Below are 19,855 nucleotides of genomic sequence, written 5' to 3'. Positions count from 1 at the left end.
AAATGTGCACTTCATTGCAAGAACGCTCACAGCTTGGTTTGAATTTGAATACATATCAGAATCCATTCAAATGGAAGACGCTTTTTGCTATTCTACATCAGCGGGTTGCCCTCTCTACCCTATGTGCAGACAATATTTAATAAGACAGTGGGCAATAAGGTCAGAGAGGAGGAGCGGCAGTGGGAGGAACAAGCTTTGACCCTTTTGGAAATGTTTAACCTTGTGGCGTTTCACCCCAGGCAAGAGACAGAGGAGATTCAATCTTTGAACCCTTGTCGTAGCTGGTGCAGCGGTGATCAACTGGATGTATGTGTTAGCATGTGGATTAGCATTTATATCCTTTCAAGGACTAAACCCCTCACATGGACAGAAGTGGGAAGTTTTTTAGTGTTTCAAGCTGGGGTAAGAGTTGGGCTTAAAGGCCTATTTCACCGGTGGGAATATGAAGGTGAATTCTGAGATCCTATGTAGTATAAATGTCCAAAAAAATTGAAATTGGTTCATCCTAGCCTGAGAAAAGGCAGAAACACTTTTTTTAAGCATAAAGTGAAGAAAATGAAGGTTGATGTAGAAGGATGTGGTGTGATCAACTTCGTAAAACTGTTCAACCAAATGCAACAAAAGAGAATTCCAGCTACAGCAAACAAATACGGTCAAATTCATGCTTTGATGAGTTGTTTACTTATTCAGCTGGGAATGAGATTAGCCACCGCAAGTGTGTGTTACTGTAGTTTATATGGGACCTCTAACACCTACAACTCCACAATTCTTGCTGACTTCACAGTCAACAGAAGCACATGCAAGGATGAATGAAAATATTTAAAAATAGAAGAAAAAAAAGGTTTGACCAGGTTCAGGAAACTCTATGCACAATATACTACCATGTTGACTCATGATTTCCTTTGACTGAATCACACAGAACCTCCACAGAAAGCTTGCGATCTCCCATGTGGGCTGGTATCTACTTTGTACAGTTTACCAGACCAGACAGCTACAACACACACAATAAATATTTTTATTACACACTTGCAGACACACACACGCAAACACAGTTCTCACGCTTGCTGAAGCCCATATGTTTGGAGCACATTTGCCAATGTTCAATTAAAAATCCCACTGATAAAAGATTCAAATGGCTGCCATGGTGAGTAATGAGCTCCTGTATAAGTGAAGAGGCGTTTACTGCACCACAGATGAAGACAGATGTGAAGGACCATCCTCTCAGGCTGGATCTAGCATTTGTGCGTCAGTGGCACAAATGCAAATGCATTCAAAAGAGCGTTGCATCCACAGCGATCTCCACTACCACTACTATGTCTCTTAAGTACAATCTGCAGCAGGAATTTCAAGGTCTGTTTTATGGTATTTAAAATCAAAAAAATTCAAGTTAGTGTGTCGTTCAAGGTCTCCAAAACACGTCATGGTTTTGTTGAATGCGAACATTGTGACTCACATTTAAAAATGTTGTAAGTATCTGAAAATATCTGCTGATGAATCCATGATCCAACTGACATAAATGATACTAAGTCATTATCAATCAAGCAAAAATCCAATATTCAGTATTATCAATTTCCAGCCTAAAAAAATGCTTTTTGTTTTTCTCCGATTTGTCTCATTGTAAAATTTATATTTTCAATCTTTTGGTTGGACAAAATGAGCCGGAACTTGCGTTGCACTTTTATTTGTTTCCTAGACTAAATGACAAAAAAATAATTGACATATACACACATACACACACTGATCAGTAATTCAAATCTGATTATGTTTCTACGTGTCACTTAATAACAATGGTATGTCTTCCACTCCCTATGTACACAAATGCCCTAACTGAACAGATTAATGTATAGCCAATACACTAGCAATATGTGAGTTTTTCAGCAAATAATCCAACAAATCGAATTATTATCACATCATTGCACTAAATTAAACTACAAAGGTAAGCAAATGTTTCGCAAAAAAAAAGCAAGTACCGAAAACCGCCAAGCCTCAGCTGGGAGCCTGGACTGCAGCCGACTTGGTGTTCAGCACCATGGAGAGTTCCCCTGGGACAACACAACCGCAGCATGTGGGGTACATGCGTTCTATTTCAACTGCAGTATTTTTGTTGTTGCCAAATCTCCACTGTGAGCTCAATGCAAAGCAGCAACATTTTTGATGAAATCAGGTTCACACACTACAGTATTATTTCTGCCATGACTAATTAACACGGAAGGCTTTCCCCATCCTATTCTCAGCGTTTCGGTCTTCTGATCTTTTGCAGATGGGAAAACTCTGTGTATAATCTCTGGCAAGCAGGGGTAACCTCATTACTCTCTCTCTTTCTCCCTCTCTTTCTCCCTCTCTTTCTGTCTTTCATCTCTTGTTGTGTTGAATATGCATGATGCGTAATGATGGTAATAATCCTGCCTACAGCTAAGCAAAAAAAAATGCAACCCTTTTCTACCAGCGGGCAATTCTGTGCAAACAGCAGATATCTAATGAAGATATCAAATATAGACAGACATGCACAGGAGTAAGACTTACTCCAGGATGAGTTTTAAAGTAGCCACTGTTCTTCTTGCAAAACATTTCAAGTAAGCCTCACACGTAATTATGACACTGAATGCTAATCATTTAGGAAATATGCAGACACAGTGTAATTCAACTCAGCAGAGAAGTTATGCTCAGATACAAACAGTGCATCACCTCTAACCGTGGAACATACTATACCTTTACAGCTAATTTGTTGCCTTTCAAAATGTCAGTGATGCTCCCCGAGATATATATACACTGCTCAAAAAAATAAAGGGAACACTTAAAATGGAACACTTAAACACATCCTAATGAAATATTACGGTTGAAATTTTTTATTCATTACATAGTGGAATGCGTTGAGAACAAAATAACATAAGAATGATCAATGGAAATCAAAATCATTAACCCATGGAGGTCTGGATTCAGAATCACATTTAAAATAAAAGTGGAAAAATCAGATCACAGGCTGGTCCACCTACTGTGGAAATTCCTCAAACAATTCAAAATGAGGCTCAGTAGTGTGTGTGTCCTCCACGTGCCTGTATGCACTCCCTTCAACGTCTGGTCATGCTCCTGATGAGACGATGGATGTTCTCCTGACGGATCTCCTCCCAGACCTGGATCAGGGCATCACTCAACTCCTGGACAGTCTGTGGTGCAACGTGGCGTCGCTGGATGGAACGAGATATGATGTCCAAGAGGTGCTCGATTGGATTCAGGTCTAGGGAACGGGCAGGCTAGTCCATAGCATCAATGCCTTCATCATGCAGGAACTGCTGACACACTCCAGCCACATGAGGCCAAGCATTGTCATGCATCAGAAGGAACCCAGGGCCCACTGCACCAGCATATGGTCTGAGGATCTCATCCCGGTACCTAATGGCAGTCAGGGTACCTCTGGCTAGAACATGGAGGTCTGTGCGGCCCTCCAAGGATAAGCCTCCCCAGACCATCACTGACCCACCGCCAAACCGGTCATGCTGGAGGATGTTGCAGGCAGCAGAACATTCTAAACGGCGTCTCCAGACTCTGTCTCGTCTCTCACATGTGCTCAGTGTGAACCTGCTTTCATCCGTGAAGAGCACAGGGCGTCAATGGCGAATCTGCCAATCCTAGTGTTCTCTGGCAAAAGCTATTCAGGTTGCATGGTGTTGTGAACACAGGCCCCACTTGTGGACGTCCGGCCCTCATACCACCCTCATGGAGTCTATTTCTGACAGTTTGAGCAGGAACATGCACATTAGTGGCCTGCTGGTAGGGCTCTGGCAGAGCTCCTCCTGTTCCTCCTTGCACCCTGCTGGGTTGTTGTCCTCCGACGGCCCCCTCCACATCTCCTGGTGTACTGGCCTGTCTCCTGGTATCTCCTCCATGCTCTTGACACTGTGCTGGGAGACACAGCAAACCTTCTTGCCACAGCGCGCATCGATGTGCCATCCTGGATGAGCTGCACTACCTGAGCATTGCAACTTCTGTGGGCTGCAGACACCGCCTCGTGCTACCTCTAGTGGTGAGGGCAGGGCACTGGCAGAATGCAAAAGTGACCAAAAATCAGCCAGAAAAGATGTGGTCAGGGAAATGGTCTGTGGCCACCACCTGCAGAACCATTCCTTTATAGGGGTTGTCTTGCCTCTCATTTACTGGACAGGTTGATATCCAAGATTGACATTGTTATGATTATGTGTTCCCTTTATTTTTTTGAGCAGTGTATATATTCCTGAGACACTTCTACCCTGTAACTTCAGCCAAAGGAAAGGCCATTAAGGAGGCTGAAGGAAAGACTATCAATGCCGTGTGTTGCCAGGGTCTTTAATAGAAGATCCCCTGCTGTTACTCAACAGCCAAGCAGGCAGCAGTTCCACTTAGCGTCATGTAGAATATAACTATAGTGCACATACGGCCGACCCAGACGCACAGTAATGTAGTCCAGCACAGCAAGAAGCACTTGCGATTTCAAATCATTTGAAATCGCAGAGTAAGTTACATAACTCCCACAGCTTAGGTCCATGTGCTCGCAGGCACAGATGCGTGGTTGCTTGCTCTCCACTAATACTGTACTCGTTCACCTCTTGCAACTGTTTAACTGTGTGCATGTGCGTTTAAGTGTGTGCGTGTGTATGCGCAGTGACATGCAGACTGACTGCTGAATCACAGATTTACAAGAAAAACAAGTGCAACCATAGGTCAACGCAATCCTCCCCCCACACGCAGACACACACACACACACACACACACACACACATATATAAATTAACTAAGGAGCAGAGAGGAAAGGGTAAATAATTAGGTGAGAGAGAAAAAAAGAGTGTTAGTGAATGTATAATTATCAAAGAGAAATGTATTAAGGCATAGCAACCTGGATATGTATGCAAATGGGAAAAGGGAGAATGGGCAAAATAAAAAAAAATGGGATGTAGACAGGATTTACAGTCTAAGCTCCTCAGCTCTGCAGCATTTTGTCCCCAGTATAAGACCTCAGCAAAGCCTCCTCTATCAGGCATATTAAACATCATGCAGCAGTGGCAAAACGAGTAGCCTAGTCTAGATTCCACTTCCTCTATAGCTCTCTCGCTCCCTCTTCCTCACACACACACACACACACACACACACACACACACACACACACACACACACACACACACACACACACACACACACACACACACACACACACACACACACACACACACGCGAACATCGGCGTGCTGCTGAATCAGAAATGAAGCTTCCTCTATCACCGGGCTCTGACCTCTCTGAGCCACTGAACGTAATACTACTTGCTTGCTGATGTCCCACGAGTCTAACATACTACTACTGGAGAGCACAAAGGGAGGAGAAGGAGAGGAGAAGAGAATGAATGACCACCTTTAAACGCACAGCATATTAAGATTAGGGTCCATCTTCCGCTAAAGACAATATTCCAAATAAGGTGTTTACATGCCCAGCAGCTACGGGAATATCCCCTTTCACATGTCAATCAGCATATTCTGAATAAACCAAACCAGCGACGTTCACTAGTGGTGGTAGACGCGGCATGATGTTTGATGTCAGCGCGTTTTTCTCCGGCAATTAATCCCGTCCCTTCCAAGAAAAATGAACACTCTTTATGTCATTATTGTTCCCTTGCATTGTTTTGTCAGCAGAAAATGACACCTCTTCGTTTAAGGAGGTTGACACCATGGATTACACCATGATTTACACCACCATTCACGCTCTCCAGTTTTAAATTTGAAATATGCAGTGAAAACTCCGGTTGGAATATCTAAGGTGTGTACAGGCCTCAATAATGTGACGTAGATCTGAATAATCCACACGTCTTAATGCAATTATGGCGAGTAGAAACTGCTGTATACATGGCCACGTCTTAGTCGGAATATGATCTTAAACAGGTTAATATTGGAGTATTGCTTTGCATTTAAAATTGGCAAATGATAATGATTTGGAAAAGAAATCAAAAGAGAGGGAAAACAGAAGCAGGGAGTCTTCTGCCTCTATAATACAATGATTGATGAAAGGAGGAGTGACAGTACAGGAGCAGGGCAAAAGGGATAAACCAGGGGTCTATAATAAAATGTAAGGTTGTAGGAACAAGGGGCTAATTTGTAAGAGCAGGCTCAGTGTGTGTGAGAGGCTCCAGAGAGGGGACTGTAAATCTGATAATCCCACTGCGTGAACACAAAGATGTCAGATGAGACTTTTACCTTAATGGAAACCAAACAGTGACTCATGATGCGGCCACAATAGACTTCATCGAGAGACAGAGGTAAAGGAAGGGTGCCGTGCTATGTTGAGCCTGTGATATCTATCTACCCATCTGTCCCCTGTGACAATGCTGGACTAACGTATGATGAGAGAATAAACAGGTTTTATTTACGTTTTTTTTAACAGCTAAAAGCCATTTTACCGACTAACGGTCCACAGAGAACAGTTAATGATTACTGCTGCAATCAAGCAAATGCTGGATGCCCACTGCTGTTGCCCACTCACAGACACAGAGGCTTACTCATCCACAGCTGGATTTGTTGGCCAAGACTTGTGCAGACTGTCAGTCAGTTGACATGGTAACCTTGGTCGCTCATGGCAGCGCAGTAAACACCTTGCAACAAAAGAGGGCTCTCGTATCACGGATGCAGCTTTTACTGTGGCTGCTGTCCGGAGTAAACTCATCTGCACACAGAGCTAGGTTGAACTCGTTGAAATGCGGTGTGGGCAGGAAGTTGTTTTATTTATACGGACGGTAAACTTTGGGGATTGATTCCCTGCACCACAGAGAGGAAGTGGTGTATTGTTAATCCCTCGTTATTCCTTTTCATTAAAGAGTGCAGCACACAATGTTCACAGACACAATAGCGCAGAGCCCCGTAGAGCTTCACAGCTGGCTTAGTCTCAGAGATACACATAGGAGCCGAATTCTCTAAAAGAAGGAACAAAACATGCCAGAGGGGCCTCCAAACATCCATATGTCAGCCTCTTTGGGAATTTTTGATCAGGGGAAGAATTTCTGCAAATACATATATTCCCAAAAATATTTGCTAGAGCTTGCAGGTTTCTTTTGCATCTCTGCAAAAACTGGTCAAAATGGAATCAAAGCCCTTTTCCATATAAAACTATTGTACCACTATTTACTCAACAACCAGTGTACTCTGATGAACCAGAATCAAATAAAACATTCAACATAAACTGCTCTCAGACAATACCCAGTTTCATTGAATTTCCCAAATTGCGTCCAAATTTTAAGCAGTCCCTGCAAAATCCACATCTTTTGGCCATATTCACAAGTGCTGTGAGATACTTTTGGGACTAATAGTTTAATTTCTTAAAGAAAGGAATAATGTGATGGCCAAAATAATATAAAATAATAAAATAAAATCCAGGGCACTATTCCACTAAAAGATTGTAGGAAGGACATTGGAGAACTACATAAGGATGACAGAATAACATTTCAAAAATACATTCTGAAAACCTTACTAGATACAGTATGTGCACCATCACTTGGTTGGAGGAGTTGAGGAACCCGGGTGGCATGTGTAACTTTAAATACAAAGCACTGTTTCACAGTGGGCACAGAGTCATTATAGTGGACAGTGTCCAGTAGCCATGCAGGTAGATGAGCCAGTCAGATGATGGACTGTTCTCTGGGCCCTCCGCATAGAGTGTTTCAACCCTCAGGGGGCACTGTCAACATTGGAAACTGAGCAATGGAGCAAACGGGATGGCAAATGAACTGTGAATCGAAGCCCACTAATACGATGAAACTGTACACACAGGAAATCAAAGGAATTGTGGGAGAGGCAGCTAACACATAAACAACAGCAGAGGCCTCGGTTTATTCATTTTAGCAGCCTGTTGGCCACAGATACAGGCCCAGAGAGCATGGCTTGACATTAGCAGATTGCAATTAATGAATTCAAGATTACAAAATAATGTGTCCTTCCCTCTGTGTTGCTAATAAAACAATTTGATTTGCTGTCAATATAATAAATACAAATGTCACATCTGTAAGAACTACAATGACCTACGTTAAACACTTTAAAAGCCATTGCTCCACAGTATGTTTGGATGACATATTTGCAGTTAAGATATTTGATTATGTCAGCCTTAACAGCCACAAAGTTTACATCGCCACATGTTTTTGGGCTGCAATGATTTTCCTAAGTTGCCCTGCAGCAGGTATTTAAAGTAAAATGTCTTGCCTTCTATTTTAAATAATGCAGTATAAATAAATAAAAAAAAGTCCTTATGAAAGATACAAAGCATTTGACATAAAATACCAGACAGTTTTGCTATACAACATACAGAACGCAAGCTTAACCACATATATCAGACAACAGTCATGTCTAGGAAAAAATATATATATAATAAGTGAAAGGAGCAGCCATCTTTCCCATCATGCCATCATGAGTGTGCCCGAATCCATTGCTCCCTGTCTAGGGGGAGTTGTGTTCTCACATCTGCGCCCCTCTCAGGCAGGAACCAACAGAGAAAGAGAATCTCGCAAACCATGCCATGATCAAATTATTCACATCGAACCAGACTGCCTGTTTGTCTGCACACTTGGGCCCGGACCAGATAAGCTGATTACAACACAAAATATTACATGCTGTCCTATTTGTTCTGATCCAGTGTTATCCCGGTTATGTCCCCCGGTAATGCAAAATCACTGACCTATGAAATGTGAAGGTAGACTTAAGACGGATAATTACGAGGTATATACAGTGATCCTTCAGATCCAAACTGCATGGTGCAGCCTTTGGCACGCAAACTGTTTATCATTACCTGTCACAGTTAAGTCCAATAATCCCATTCACGCCTGAAATTTATATAGTGATTGAGGAGAAACCAGAGTAAAGGGACATGTTGATGCTGCTGCGAATTCATAGCATTAGTGCAGCAGACTTTGATGTACAGCCTGAACTAACCAGCAAAAGCCCTGATTGTATTTCCCCTTTTTTTGACTTAAAGGTGGAGTCAGCAATTCTGGAGAATGCTTGTTGACAAAGTCACTTTTTTTTCAAAATCAGTGAATATCTCCTCATGATCAGGCTATCGGTCCATACTGTGTGTGTGCTAAAACAATCCAGTGTTAATAGTGTTATAGGCTCTGTAAACTTGCATGTTGCTGGCTACAGTTGGCCCCTTTGTTTACTTACCCTTTGTTTACATACCAGTTTTCAGAGCCTAGGCTTTGTATTAAGACACTTCTTTGTTTTCATCACACACAGTAGGGGATCGTGAGGTGATATTTACTGATTTTTACAAAAAGTGATTTTCACAACAGGCTTTCTCCAAAATCGCTGAGTGCACCTATAAAGGCATACTAAACGATTGTAATCCAGAACACTTTTTGTCAAAATCAGCTAATATCTAATCATGATCAGGGGCCTGTTTCAGGTAGCTGGTTTTACATACTCTGGGTTTAACCCTGCGCTCTGAGTTGGTCAACTCAGAGCGCAGGGTTGATAAGCAACTCTGGGTTTTCGGTTTCAGAACAGTGGATCAGCGTTGGGTTTATCAACTCTGAGCGTGTTCACTCTGGGTGGAGCGTGTGCATAAAAGCCATCGTCAATGGATCGCTGATAACATGATTCACCATGGAAACAGAAGAAACAAATGATTGATCCTCCCACTTCTCCACTTCTCAAAAAAGAAAAAAAGAAATCTCCGCTCCTCCCACTAGAGTTAGAAATATTAACGAATGAGCTTATGGTAGCCTATGGAGAAGAATTAACGGGATATTGTCTCATAACTCTGATCTAATCTCCTCGGCAATTCAGAAAAAAAACAGAGCAAACATTTTTTGTCAAGATAATCATTTCGCTTCCGTATGAGAAGCCATAGTCTATTTTAAAAAGTTACGCATATCAGCTGTAAAGTAATAAAGCTGGCGCGGCACAGCATTGCTGACAGTGTTTTATATTTGCTGTATAATATGTTGGCAAGCTATAGCCTAATAGCCTACTGTGCAGTAAACAGAACAGACTGTCGCTTCTTTTAAATGGGGAGTGAAATACATTAACGTCTGACACATAAGGTGACAGTTTCCATTGAAGAGCCTGATTGATTTAGCCTATTACCAGATCCATTTTCCTCAAGTGATCACAGTTTAAATTATTATATCATTTTTATATTCATATTAGGCTATTTAACGAGGCTCGTCTGTGACTTTAGGATCGCACAAGTGAACTACAACGATCGCGTGCAGCCGCAGCGTTACATGAATCCACCTGACATAAATCTGTTCAGTGGCACAGACGTTAAAAAACATACAATAGGCTACAAATAGGTTTATTAATCTGAATGTAGAGCATGTCACGATGTGTAAGTGGCCGCCTATATGAACGGACCGAGGGCTGAGAACAAGGCTACTGATCAGATAAATGATCGGTCAAACGTAAAATCATCAGGAAATGATAAAAACATCCCGATGGAGATTTCTATAGAGTGATTTTGCTTCAAACTGTACAGGGACGCATGTAACACTACACTCTTTCTTCAGTCGGAGCTGCAGCGTAAAGTGAAAACAAACTCGGGTAGGTCTAACCACCTATCCAGCAGGTTAGACCCATGGCGTATGTTGCCGCAGTAACTGACTCTCGGTTGCGCTGAACCTGCTACCTGAAACGGAAAACCCAGAGTTTCCACCAACTCAGAGCGAACAAACTCTGGGTTGCCTCAAAACCAGCTACCTGAAACAGGCCCCAGGCTACCTGTCCGTCGTGTTACTATAAACATAAACACACATTGGCCAAACGTTTGCTGGAGATCGCTTAGTGTGCCTCTAATTCAAAATGAATGTAATGATCCGTTCATTTTATCCGTCTTCCTGCCCCACACAGCGAGAGCTACAGGCCGTTCCAGGGCGAAGGGGCTGTCACCAGCGGAGGTGTCTCGTCTTTGATCTTGGGCCAGAGCCATAGACATATGCTGCTCCATCCTGCAGGGAGGAGCTGTGCTGGATGCAGGGTACAGCATCTCCCCTGCCTTTCCAATCATTAACCGAATTTCAGCAGCTGGTGACCAATTATTCTGCTCTCCAGATTGCAAATTAACAATATAATGAGTATACCTTTACTTTTATATCCTTTGTCAAAGGGGAGCAAACTTAATGTTGGCAAGAAATAGTTACACTGTTGCTGTAAACAGTCAAGAGTTGGCATGCATGTTGTTGTACTGGATTGCTTCCATTTAAATGTGGATTTAACTATTCCGGATAATGCTTGTTGTCAAAATCACTTTGTCAAAATCAGTGAATATTTCCTCACAATCCGCCACATGTACATGCAGTGTGTGCGACGTGCGCTGAAATAAATAATCCAGTGAAACAGGTGTACAGGTAGCAGATAGTGAGAAGATATTCACTTATTTAGAAAAAAAAGTCATTTTGACAACAAGCGTTCTCCAGAATCGCTGACTACACCTTTAAGTCAGGCAGAGACTAAGCAGATCCTTGTTTTTTTCTGACCCGTTCCTCCACACACCATGCTTCAACCTCCCTCCCTCAGGCCAATCTTCAACTCTTGCCAAGAGCTGCTGTCTGTCTGGCACCACAAAGGTGTCCGTTGATGGGTCTTTAATGCCAGAGAAAGAGGAAAATGGAGAGGGAGGTCGTACTTGCTCTGGTGCAGGGGATCATTGTGCGAGTTGGGAAAAAGTCTACCTGTCTGTGAATTGATTATTATGAGGTGTCACACTTTGATTTTGGCCTCTAAAAAAAAACTAGACAGGCTCTGATGTGAGGAGGGGTGTGGGCAAAGAGATGCTGTGGCAGTAATGGGAGACAGGTGGTGCCCAGGAGGAGGTAAAGAGTGAGGCTCTCACCCCACAGGAGTCTGGCACAATCGCAGTACAAACAGACGCCTTTGCCTTACCGTCTGGGGCAAACTCTCTAACCTTCACTGCCAATGTACAAGACACTCAATTACTGGTTATTACCTGAGCACGGACTAGCTGGCTAAACCGCTCAACTGCCAAATCATACAAGTGGTCAGATGGAGAAACTAAATAAGCCAGCAACGCATACAGGGAAATTTGATTCAGCTCTATGATTAGCATAATGCTTGCTCCACAATCTGTAGAGAGAGATGAAAACACAGCGAGGAAAGAGGTAAATAAATAGACAAGGGAAAACAAATAGGTCCGACACAGGGAGTAACGGTGCCAGAGCAAGTGTGTGTGTGTGTGTGTGTGTGTGTGTGTGTGTGTGTGTTTGTGAGAGAGAGCCCAATTTGCCACATTTGCAAACAAAGTTATTTCATTGGGCCGGCAAGGGCCTTTTAAAGAATTAAATTATTAAATGATCAGCAGTATAGTCATAAAATGTGATATGCTGTATATACCAGTATGTATCATCTAAATGAGACTAAGAGTCTACAGAGTACAGACATCATGGCTCTAGAAGGCTGTACTAAATGCTAATGCTGGCAGGCAACTAGCCAACAATGACAATGCAAACATGCTGACGTTTGGCAGGTATAATGCTTAACATGTTTATAATTTTAGTTTAGTGAGTTAGCATGCTTACATTTGCCAATTAGAAACAATAAAATGCACATGTGTGCCTAGGAATGTAATTAGATTTGCAAGTATAAGATGCTTAATAATGGTATATTTTAGATTTGACATGATGATGGCGCTACAAAAAAGATATAGGACCCTCAAAAAAAAATTGCAACAAAAATGCAGAGACAATTAATAGTTAATGGAGCAAAGCCTACAGGGTAGTATATTGGAAAATGTCAACAGAAATGTGCAAGTACAATGATAGACACTGTGGTCACACAGACATAGCAGCTTGGAACAAATGACTAGGTGTCCCTGCTGAGGCTCAATTGAAAACAAATTACTTAATTTTACAGCAGAGAGCCCTGTGACTCCAGGGTAAATGAGGACTGCAAAATCTGAAACTAATTTTGTTTCTGGCCTGTGGCTCCCCAGAAGCAACGGCGAACTAAAATCTTGTAATCAACAGACCTTTGAAGGTAAACTAAATATAGCAGGTATCGTGATTTCATAGACGATCTAGACAAAGAGATCATCACATGGCACATTTTTGTCAAACCCAATAATAGACAAAAGTGAGTCAGTCGTGCGAGATTGACAGAGTCCAACATTAGCATATAAACAACAGCCTGGTGTAGCTGCACAAGCAGGGCTCAACAATAAGGATTGCCCGACGTCCCGGGGCAAGTAAAACGCCACGTCGGGCCAGTAACTATGACAACCCACTTGCCCGAACGGGCAACCAGGAGTTTTTCCGAAATTATTGAAAAAAAAATTATAATAATAATATTTTTATTTTTTATAGCGCCAAATAAAATACATCTATCCACGGTCTTTTTTCATATAGAGCTGGTGCTCATTATTAAATAAACGCTTAGGCCTATGTTACTTATCTAATTTATGTGTGAGTAGTTGTGTCTGCTCGTTGCATCTCTCTCCTCTGCTCCGTTTAGTGAAGGGGGCGGGGCTCCAGCGCCGAAACACACACAGATTTCGGCAAAAAACTGGTGCGCGTCTCTCACACAAACAGTCAGAGAGATAGGAAAAAGAACTACACGCGTTACGTTGGTGTAACAGAAAGTACAAAAGCCAACGAGAAGCCTAAATAAGTAGACCCCAGCCGTCTGAAAAGCAGCAAAAATATTCGCGTTTTTTAAATGCATCCAAAGTGAATCTAGTAGTAGTTTAGCGAGGATGCTAACGTTAGCTCTGCTGCTAGTAGCCTACTACCAGTTTAATGTGTGCAGGTCAACACAAACATCAGCAACAGTTAGCAGAGGAACATCTCTACAGCCTGCATGTAAATGGACCTGAGGTGTCATTTCTCATACCAGGAGGCAGTGGAAGCTTGAAACTATACTGGAAAAGTGTTCAAAACAGCCTGTCCTGTGTCCTTAGCCAAAAGTTGAGATTTTTAATAATAATAATAAAAAACGTTTAAAACAGATTGTTGTAGGCCTAAAATAATGTCTTACAGAAAAAAAATTCTAAAGAATTGCTGTTGTAAAAAGAATAAGGTACAAGAAAAAAACATTGTGTGACCAATGTTTTTTTTGCATAAAACAAGTCTCATTTGCAGTTATTGTCGGTTTAGAAACTAAAAAATTACAAATGTTCCAACTCAAATAATATTTGAATAATAGCCTCCACTTTCAGTATGACCCTTCACTCATCTATAACACGGTCCATGATGTGTTTATACATTATAAATAAAGAGCGAATATAACAAATATTTATCACCACTAATAAAAAAAAAAAGTTATATAGGGGCCAGTAAAAATTGACTTCGGGCAAGTAGAATTCAGACCCACTTGCCCGGTCGGGCAAGTGAAAAAAAACCTTAGCGTTGAACCCTGACAAGGCTTCAATTTCAACATGCTCACCAGCCCTAATCCACAAATCAAAGAGGGGCTGTCAGGGCTTTGATTCCTGCACACATGAGGAGAGGATAAACAGGAGAAAAACAACACTCCAACAGTATAAGCTATCACTGTGAATGCCAATTTGAATATTCGGGACGAAAAAGATCTCCGATTTATTTTTTGGCTTTGGAGAAAATTGACTCAGACAAGTGGGTGGGAGACAGAAAGAGGTCAGTTATTATTCCATTCTGTATTCAACAAACAGAGGCAGAAAAAAAACCTGCCATCTCACTGTATAAAATGTGTGTGTGTGTGTGTGTGTGTGTGTGGGGGGGGGGGGTATAGTAGCAGCAGCAGCATGTGTGTGGTTCTCAGTAAGAACACCACTGTAGCACCATCAATTTTCTGCTGCCTCCAATCAGCAGGGGCTGGCCGATGCTGGTTTGGAAGGAACGGGGCCAACATTAGTACTGATCAAAGCAGTTTAGGCTAACTGGAACTCTCTACAAATAGCCTCCCTACTCCTTCAATACAGTCATAATGTTTGTATGTTTGAAAATCATGGCCGCTTCTATCAAAGTACAGTCCTGTGCGTTCAGTGAGTAAACATTGCAAAATAAGCCATATCCTAACCCCGTTGTGTATTGTTCTGTTTGTCTTTCCACTGAGAACTCTTTAGTCAATGTTGCCCCGCTCTCAGCAGTTACCATGGCATTAGTGCTGGCAAAGCAAAACTTTTATATCTGAAACTGAAGAGCTGCTGTTTGGCAAAGGGTTTTCATATCTACATACATAAGTCGATGCAGGATTTCACTGGGCTGAAATTCTCATTTCTCCACATAGAATAATGCCACATCAAAAGAAATCTTTGGACGGCATTGGTTCATCATACCCAGTGTCTCTGTATTTTACAAATGATCTTTCATGTTTTGAACAGAACGAATAGATGTTTGTGTGTGCATGTGTGTGTGTGTGTGTGTGTGTGTGTGTGTGTGTGTGTGTGTGTGTGTGTGCGTATGCGTGTGTGTGCGTGTGTGTTAGTGTGTGTGTGTGTGTGTGTGTGTGTGTGTGTGTGTGTGTGTGTGTGTGTGTGTGTGTGTGTGTGTGTGTGTGTGTGTGAGTGAAGGAGAGCACGGGAGGGTCAATGTAACGTCTCTGATATCCCAGTTAATTTAATTAAAACCCTGATCTACTACAAATATCTGTCTAAGGCTCATTTACCACCATAATAGAGTCTCTGCTAAATGTTGATATCTGAGGTATCAGCTCGTGTGAGATGTCAGAGCAGACATACTCTCGACACGTTGAACGTAATGTGCTTTTAATTTGTCGGATATAATTTGCCTGTAATTTAATTTCTCTCTAATCCATGGTCATTATGGTGCGTGTTGCTTTAATTGCAGAAAATTACACGTAACATGGTTCAGTTTACTACGCTTACGACTTAAAAGTAATAGCTCAACATTTTGGGAAATAACTTTATTTGCTTTCTGAAAATGATTCCTAAAAGAATGTATTAAATATTTGAGCTTTATATTTGAGTATTTGCATAATGTTCACCACCAACTCACCATTCTCACCCTAGTATATGCACAGTCCACTTGTGCGTAGAGAAGACACTTTGTGAGTTACTGAGAATACACTGATTCTTAAATACAAACCGTCTGTTCCCATGGCCAACAGGAAAACCATGATATCAAAATGAACAATGAAATCTGCCTTGGTAACAGTGAATTTAAATCAACAGTATGTTCTTCACGAGAACATAACAATGATCTGCATGTTACACTCCATCATTATCAGTAGACAATAAGGAATACAAGTCACATTCAAGACTCTGTCCAACCTGCCAGGAACACTGTGTGATATGTCAGATCAAACAACTAGTGGAGTTTTGCAGGAGGTTCGATACCTTTGAAAAATACAAGCCTCTACTTTGCATTAAGATGAGGCAGAGCACACAGGAAGCCCACTGACAACAAAGGACAGATCATCCTCTCCTCTTCCGCTGGCCCCCACTGACCTGCCTTCACAGTCCAGTACACTGAGAGAGAATGGCGCTGCATGCCAGCGGCAATCCAGAGCTTTTACTGACTCCCTAAAACACAGACTGCTGTAATTTGGTATACAAGCAAATCAGTTCCCCATGCGTTCTCCTTTACCAGGGAAATATCTAACTAAAAAAGGGAGCAAATAGGGGATCAGGGTAAAACAGAGAGATGAAGAAAGAGATGAAAACTGGAGAAAAAAGGGAGGATGATTGGTATCTGACTACCATTCTGGCCCGGTGGCCCCAGCGGCTGATGTACAGAGTTGCGTAATGGGTCTGCATGCAGCGTGAAGCAAACAGCAAACAGGGATTCAGCACATGCAGCTGAAGAGACCACTCAAGCCTTCTGGGGAAGGGAAGTTATTTCAGTGAGCATATACGTACACAGGATGAGACAGCCGTGTTTTGACACAGTGTGCTAAAAATAGGAATTTCTTAATAGGAAAAAAAAAGTGCCAGTCAAATGACAGACACGAGCGGGGGAGAGATAAAACATTCCTTCCAAAAAGACCGTCATGAGAGCTAAACTAAGGGGCATGGTGAATAAGAGGGGAGCGATCCGTTGAATGTGAAGTGGCTCCCTCCCTGCTCAGAACGTCATCCCACCTGACACATGTGTGTCACGCGAAGCCACGCAGCCATAATCAGCAAACAATAAACGAACATAGGCAATTAAGAATCAGCATGGGCAACTTGGCAGACCCGTTATGTAACTCTCAGCCCGTGGGGGCCGTGTGTTAGGAAATGGCGGCGGACAGGCCTGTTGTGTTTTCTGCTGCACATACATGGCCATTAATCACGCTCGGTCTCTTTGCTCTTTTTTTCCATTTGCAGAGAAGCAGAAGCCTTGAGGGCCAGCGGACCTACAGCACTGCAGCACGTGCAGGCTGGACTTCAGCATCACTGCAAATGTCACACAATGTTAGCTCGCTCACTGGAGGGCAGCCTACGGTGAGAGGAATCACGGGAACAATCTATAAATGGCACCTTTGCGCCAAACTATTCACAGATGCAATGTTTTGCCAGTGCTTTGATCTTCATATCAACTCGCTCTGCTAAAATAATGATGCAGGCCTTTCGTGATATCTCCTTTTTTAGACGTATTAAATGCATCTGATGAATGTTAATGCACTCCTGAAACACCGCGGTCGAAGCAGTTGCCTGAATAAGTCCAAAATACACTCAAGGGTCTAGCAATGCAAAAACACCAGCTGCATTTCCAACCCTGCGGGGGACCATAGGGAATACTGATGAGTGCAGCTACTTCTGAATACAGACAGACAGAGAGCAGGTAGGTATCACAGGTATTTTGTGTGTAAGAGAGCCAGGTCAAATAATGCATTCCACTCTTGTCTTTCTTTATCTCTCTCTCTCTCTCTCTCTGTCTGTCTCTCTCTCTCTTTCTATCGGGTTCATGGGGAGATTTCTGCAGGGTGTGTTGGAGTGTGAGTCATCATCGGTGCAGAGAGAGAAAGAGGGGAGAGGCATTCTTTAAGTAGAAGGCAGTGCTTATGGCAGCAATGCAGCAAGGAAGTACCAAACACCCGCCCTGCCTCTTGAAAAGGGTTCACAATCCACCGCATATATCAAACAGCAGCAGGTAAAGGAATCCCAGCTGCTGAATGTAAATGCTATGTCGGTGTTATGCAACTGCTCGTCAGCACAGCAGCTCCCATGTTGTAGACTACTGCATGATCAGAGCATCACACACACTGAGTGTTTGAATAGTAATGAGTGTGACTCTCCATTGTGATCATGTTACTGTAATGAAGACGGCCCGCACACACACAAACACACACGCACACAAACACATTGTAGCTCACACCACTGTAGATTGCAAGGTATGATGTTTTTTTCTTAGATTGTAGATTAATTTCAATTATTCTCTGATTCCAGGAGTATTCCTGCTTTTCAAATGATTGTTAACTGAATATTTTTGGTCAGTGGACAGGGCAAAATAAGAGATTTGACGACAGGACCTTGTGATGGACATTTTTCACTATTTTATTCTATTTACAGACAGATGGAATGACAAATTCATCAATACAATTATCAAATTAATCAGTAATGGAGATATTTATCATTATTTGCGTCCCAGTCTAATTACATAAAAAAATGAATGTAAAACATTCCAGTCTCTACTATTGGAATATGTTTTGTGATGAACTGATGCTACTTGTGTTTCTAGAGATTTCCAGAGACGTGACGTAGAACACTGGAAGCTCACACCACTGGCAGAAATTGTCAAATGCTTTAAAATGTCTGAATAACTTGAACCGAAATTGAAAAGAGAAGTGAAATAAATGATCAGGTTTTATCAATGAAAAATGTAATTCTTCGAGGACTTATTATTTCAATAAAAAGGGGAAGCTTTTCTAACTGTGAAGGCAGCAAGATTCCGGCAAATTCTCTTGTGTGACTGTAATAAAAGAGTAATTCAAAAAGAGCTCAGAAGACACTGTGAGAAAAGATAACCTAGGTAGCAGAGTGGTTAGTGTATGGCCACATAATAGCAATTTCGCTGGTTCAACTCCAGCCGGGGACCTTTGTTGCAGGTCAATGCCCCCACATTCCCTGTCAACTCTCTAGCTTTCCACTGTCCATTAAAGACAAAAATGCCCTCCCAAAAAACATATTTATAAAACATAAACAAGACCGTGTCTGACACTGACACAGACTGGCTACTTGTCCCATTGCAAAAACATCAAACAATCACAATTCAATCCACTCGCCTGAAAACTTCCCTCTGACCTTCTGAGTTCCCTCAGCCGCACTGTGCACAGGTTAATTTGCCCAAGTGCTCGCGCTGGATTAGCCTTACCTTCTCCCACACAGAGACGGTGCAAGCCTTAAAGACTAGTTCCCTCATATCCAGACAAAAGGAGGGTAACAACTGGTAAGTTTCGGTCTCCACGAGTCTGTCCTGACTGTAGCTTGGACAGCGAGATAGACGGGTTAGAATGAATGAATCCCCAGCATAGGGATCTGCAACCCGATCCTGAAGTTCAGCTCAAGTCCATGCTGCTATTCAAGCCCGCTGATTAAATTACTGCATGCTGCGATAGCTCCAGTCGCCCAATAATACCCCATCACGCACTCTAACTGATAAGCAGCATGTTTGACACAGTAAATTAATATCGGTTCAAGGCGGGCAAGCCAGTCTACATGTGGTGAAGGACAGCCTGTTGATTCAGCAACGCCATGTAAACAGGTATTTGTTTTGCTTCTCTAACTTTCTAAGGGAAGTGCAAGTTAAATATTCAGTCCCCCGCTAAGTGGCTGTGCCATATTGTGCTCTGAAAGACCTCTGTCAGAATACGCTTCAAGCTTGAGTACATTGAGATGCAGCTCTGGGAGTGGGAGATTTGCTCCTTGCTAACAATTTAGGATGCTGATAAAATACACAATATAGTGGATGTTTATGCACTCTGAC

General features: G+C 42.3%; 1 protein-coding gene across 1 annotated transcript in view; it reads right to left on the bottom strand.

Annotated features, from left to right (window-relative positions):
* Positions 1-19,291, bottom strand: part of rimbp2b (RIMS binding protein 2b) — a gene marked incomplete at both ends in the record, with an annotated part of 64,147 nt that extends 44,856 nt beyond the window's left edge. The window contains one exon of the mRNA XM_080043787.1: positions 19,244-19,291. Within this exon, the coding sequence (XP_079899913.1) occupies positions 19,244-19,291 (48 nt within the window). The remainder of the gene's footprint in view (positions 1-19,243) is intronic.
* Between the last annotated feature and the right edge of the window lie 564 nt (positions 19,292-19,855).

This window comes from Ammodytes marinus (genome assembly GCF_949987685.1).
Source record: "Ammodytes marinus genome assembly, chromosome: 2".
Classification (NCBI taxonomy): domain Eukaryota; kingdom Metazoa; phylum Chordata; class Actinopteri; order Uranoscopiformes; family Ammodytidae; genus Ammodytes; species Ammodytes marinus.
The sequence above is the reverse complement of the archived record's forward strand: the minus strand, read 5'-3'. Positions and strand labels throughout refer to the sequence as shown.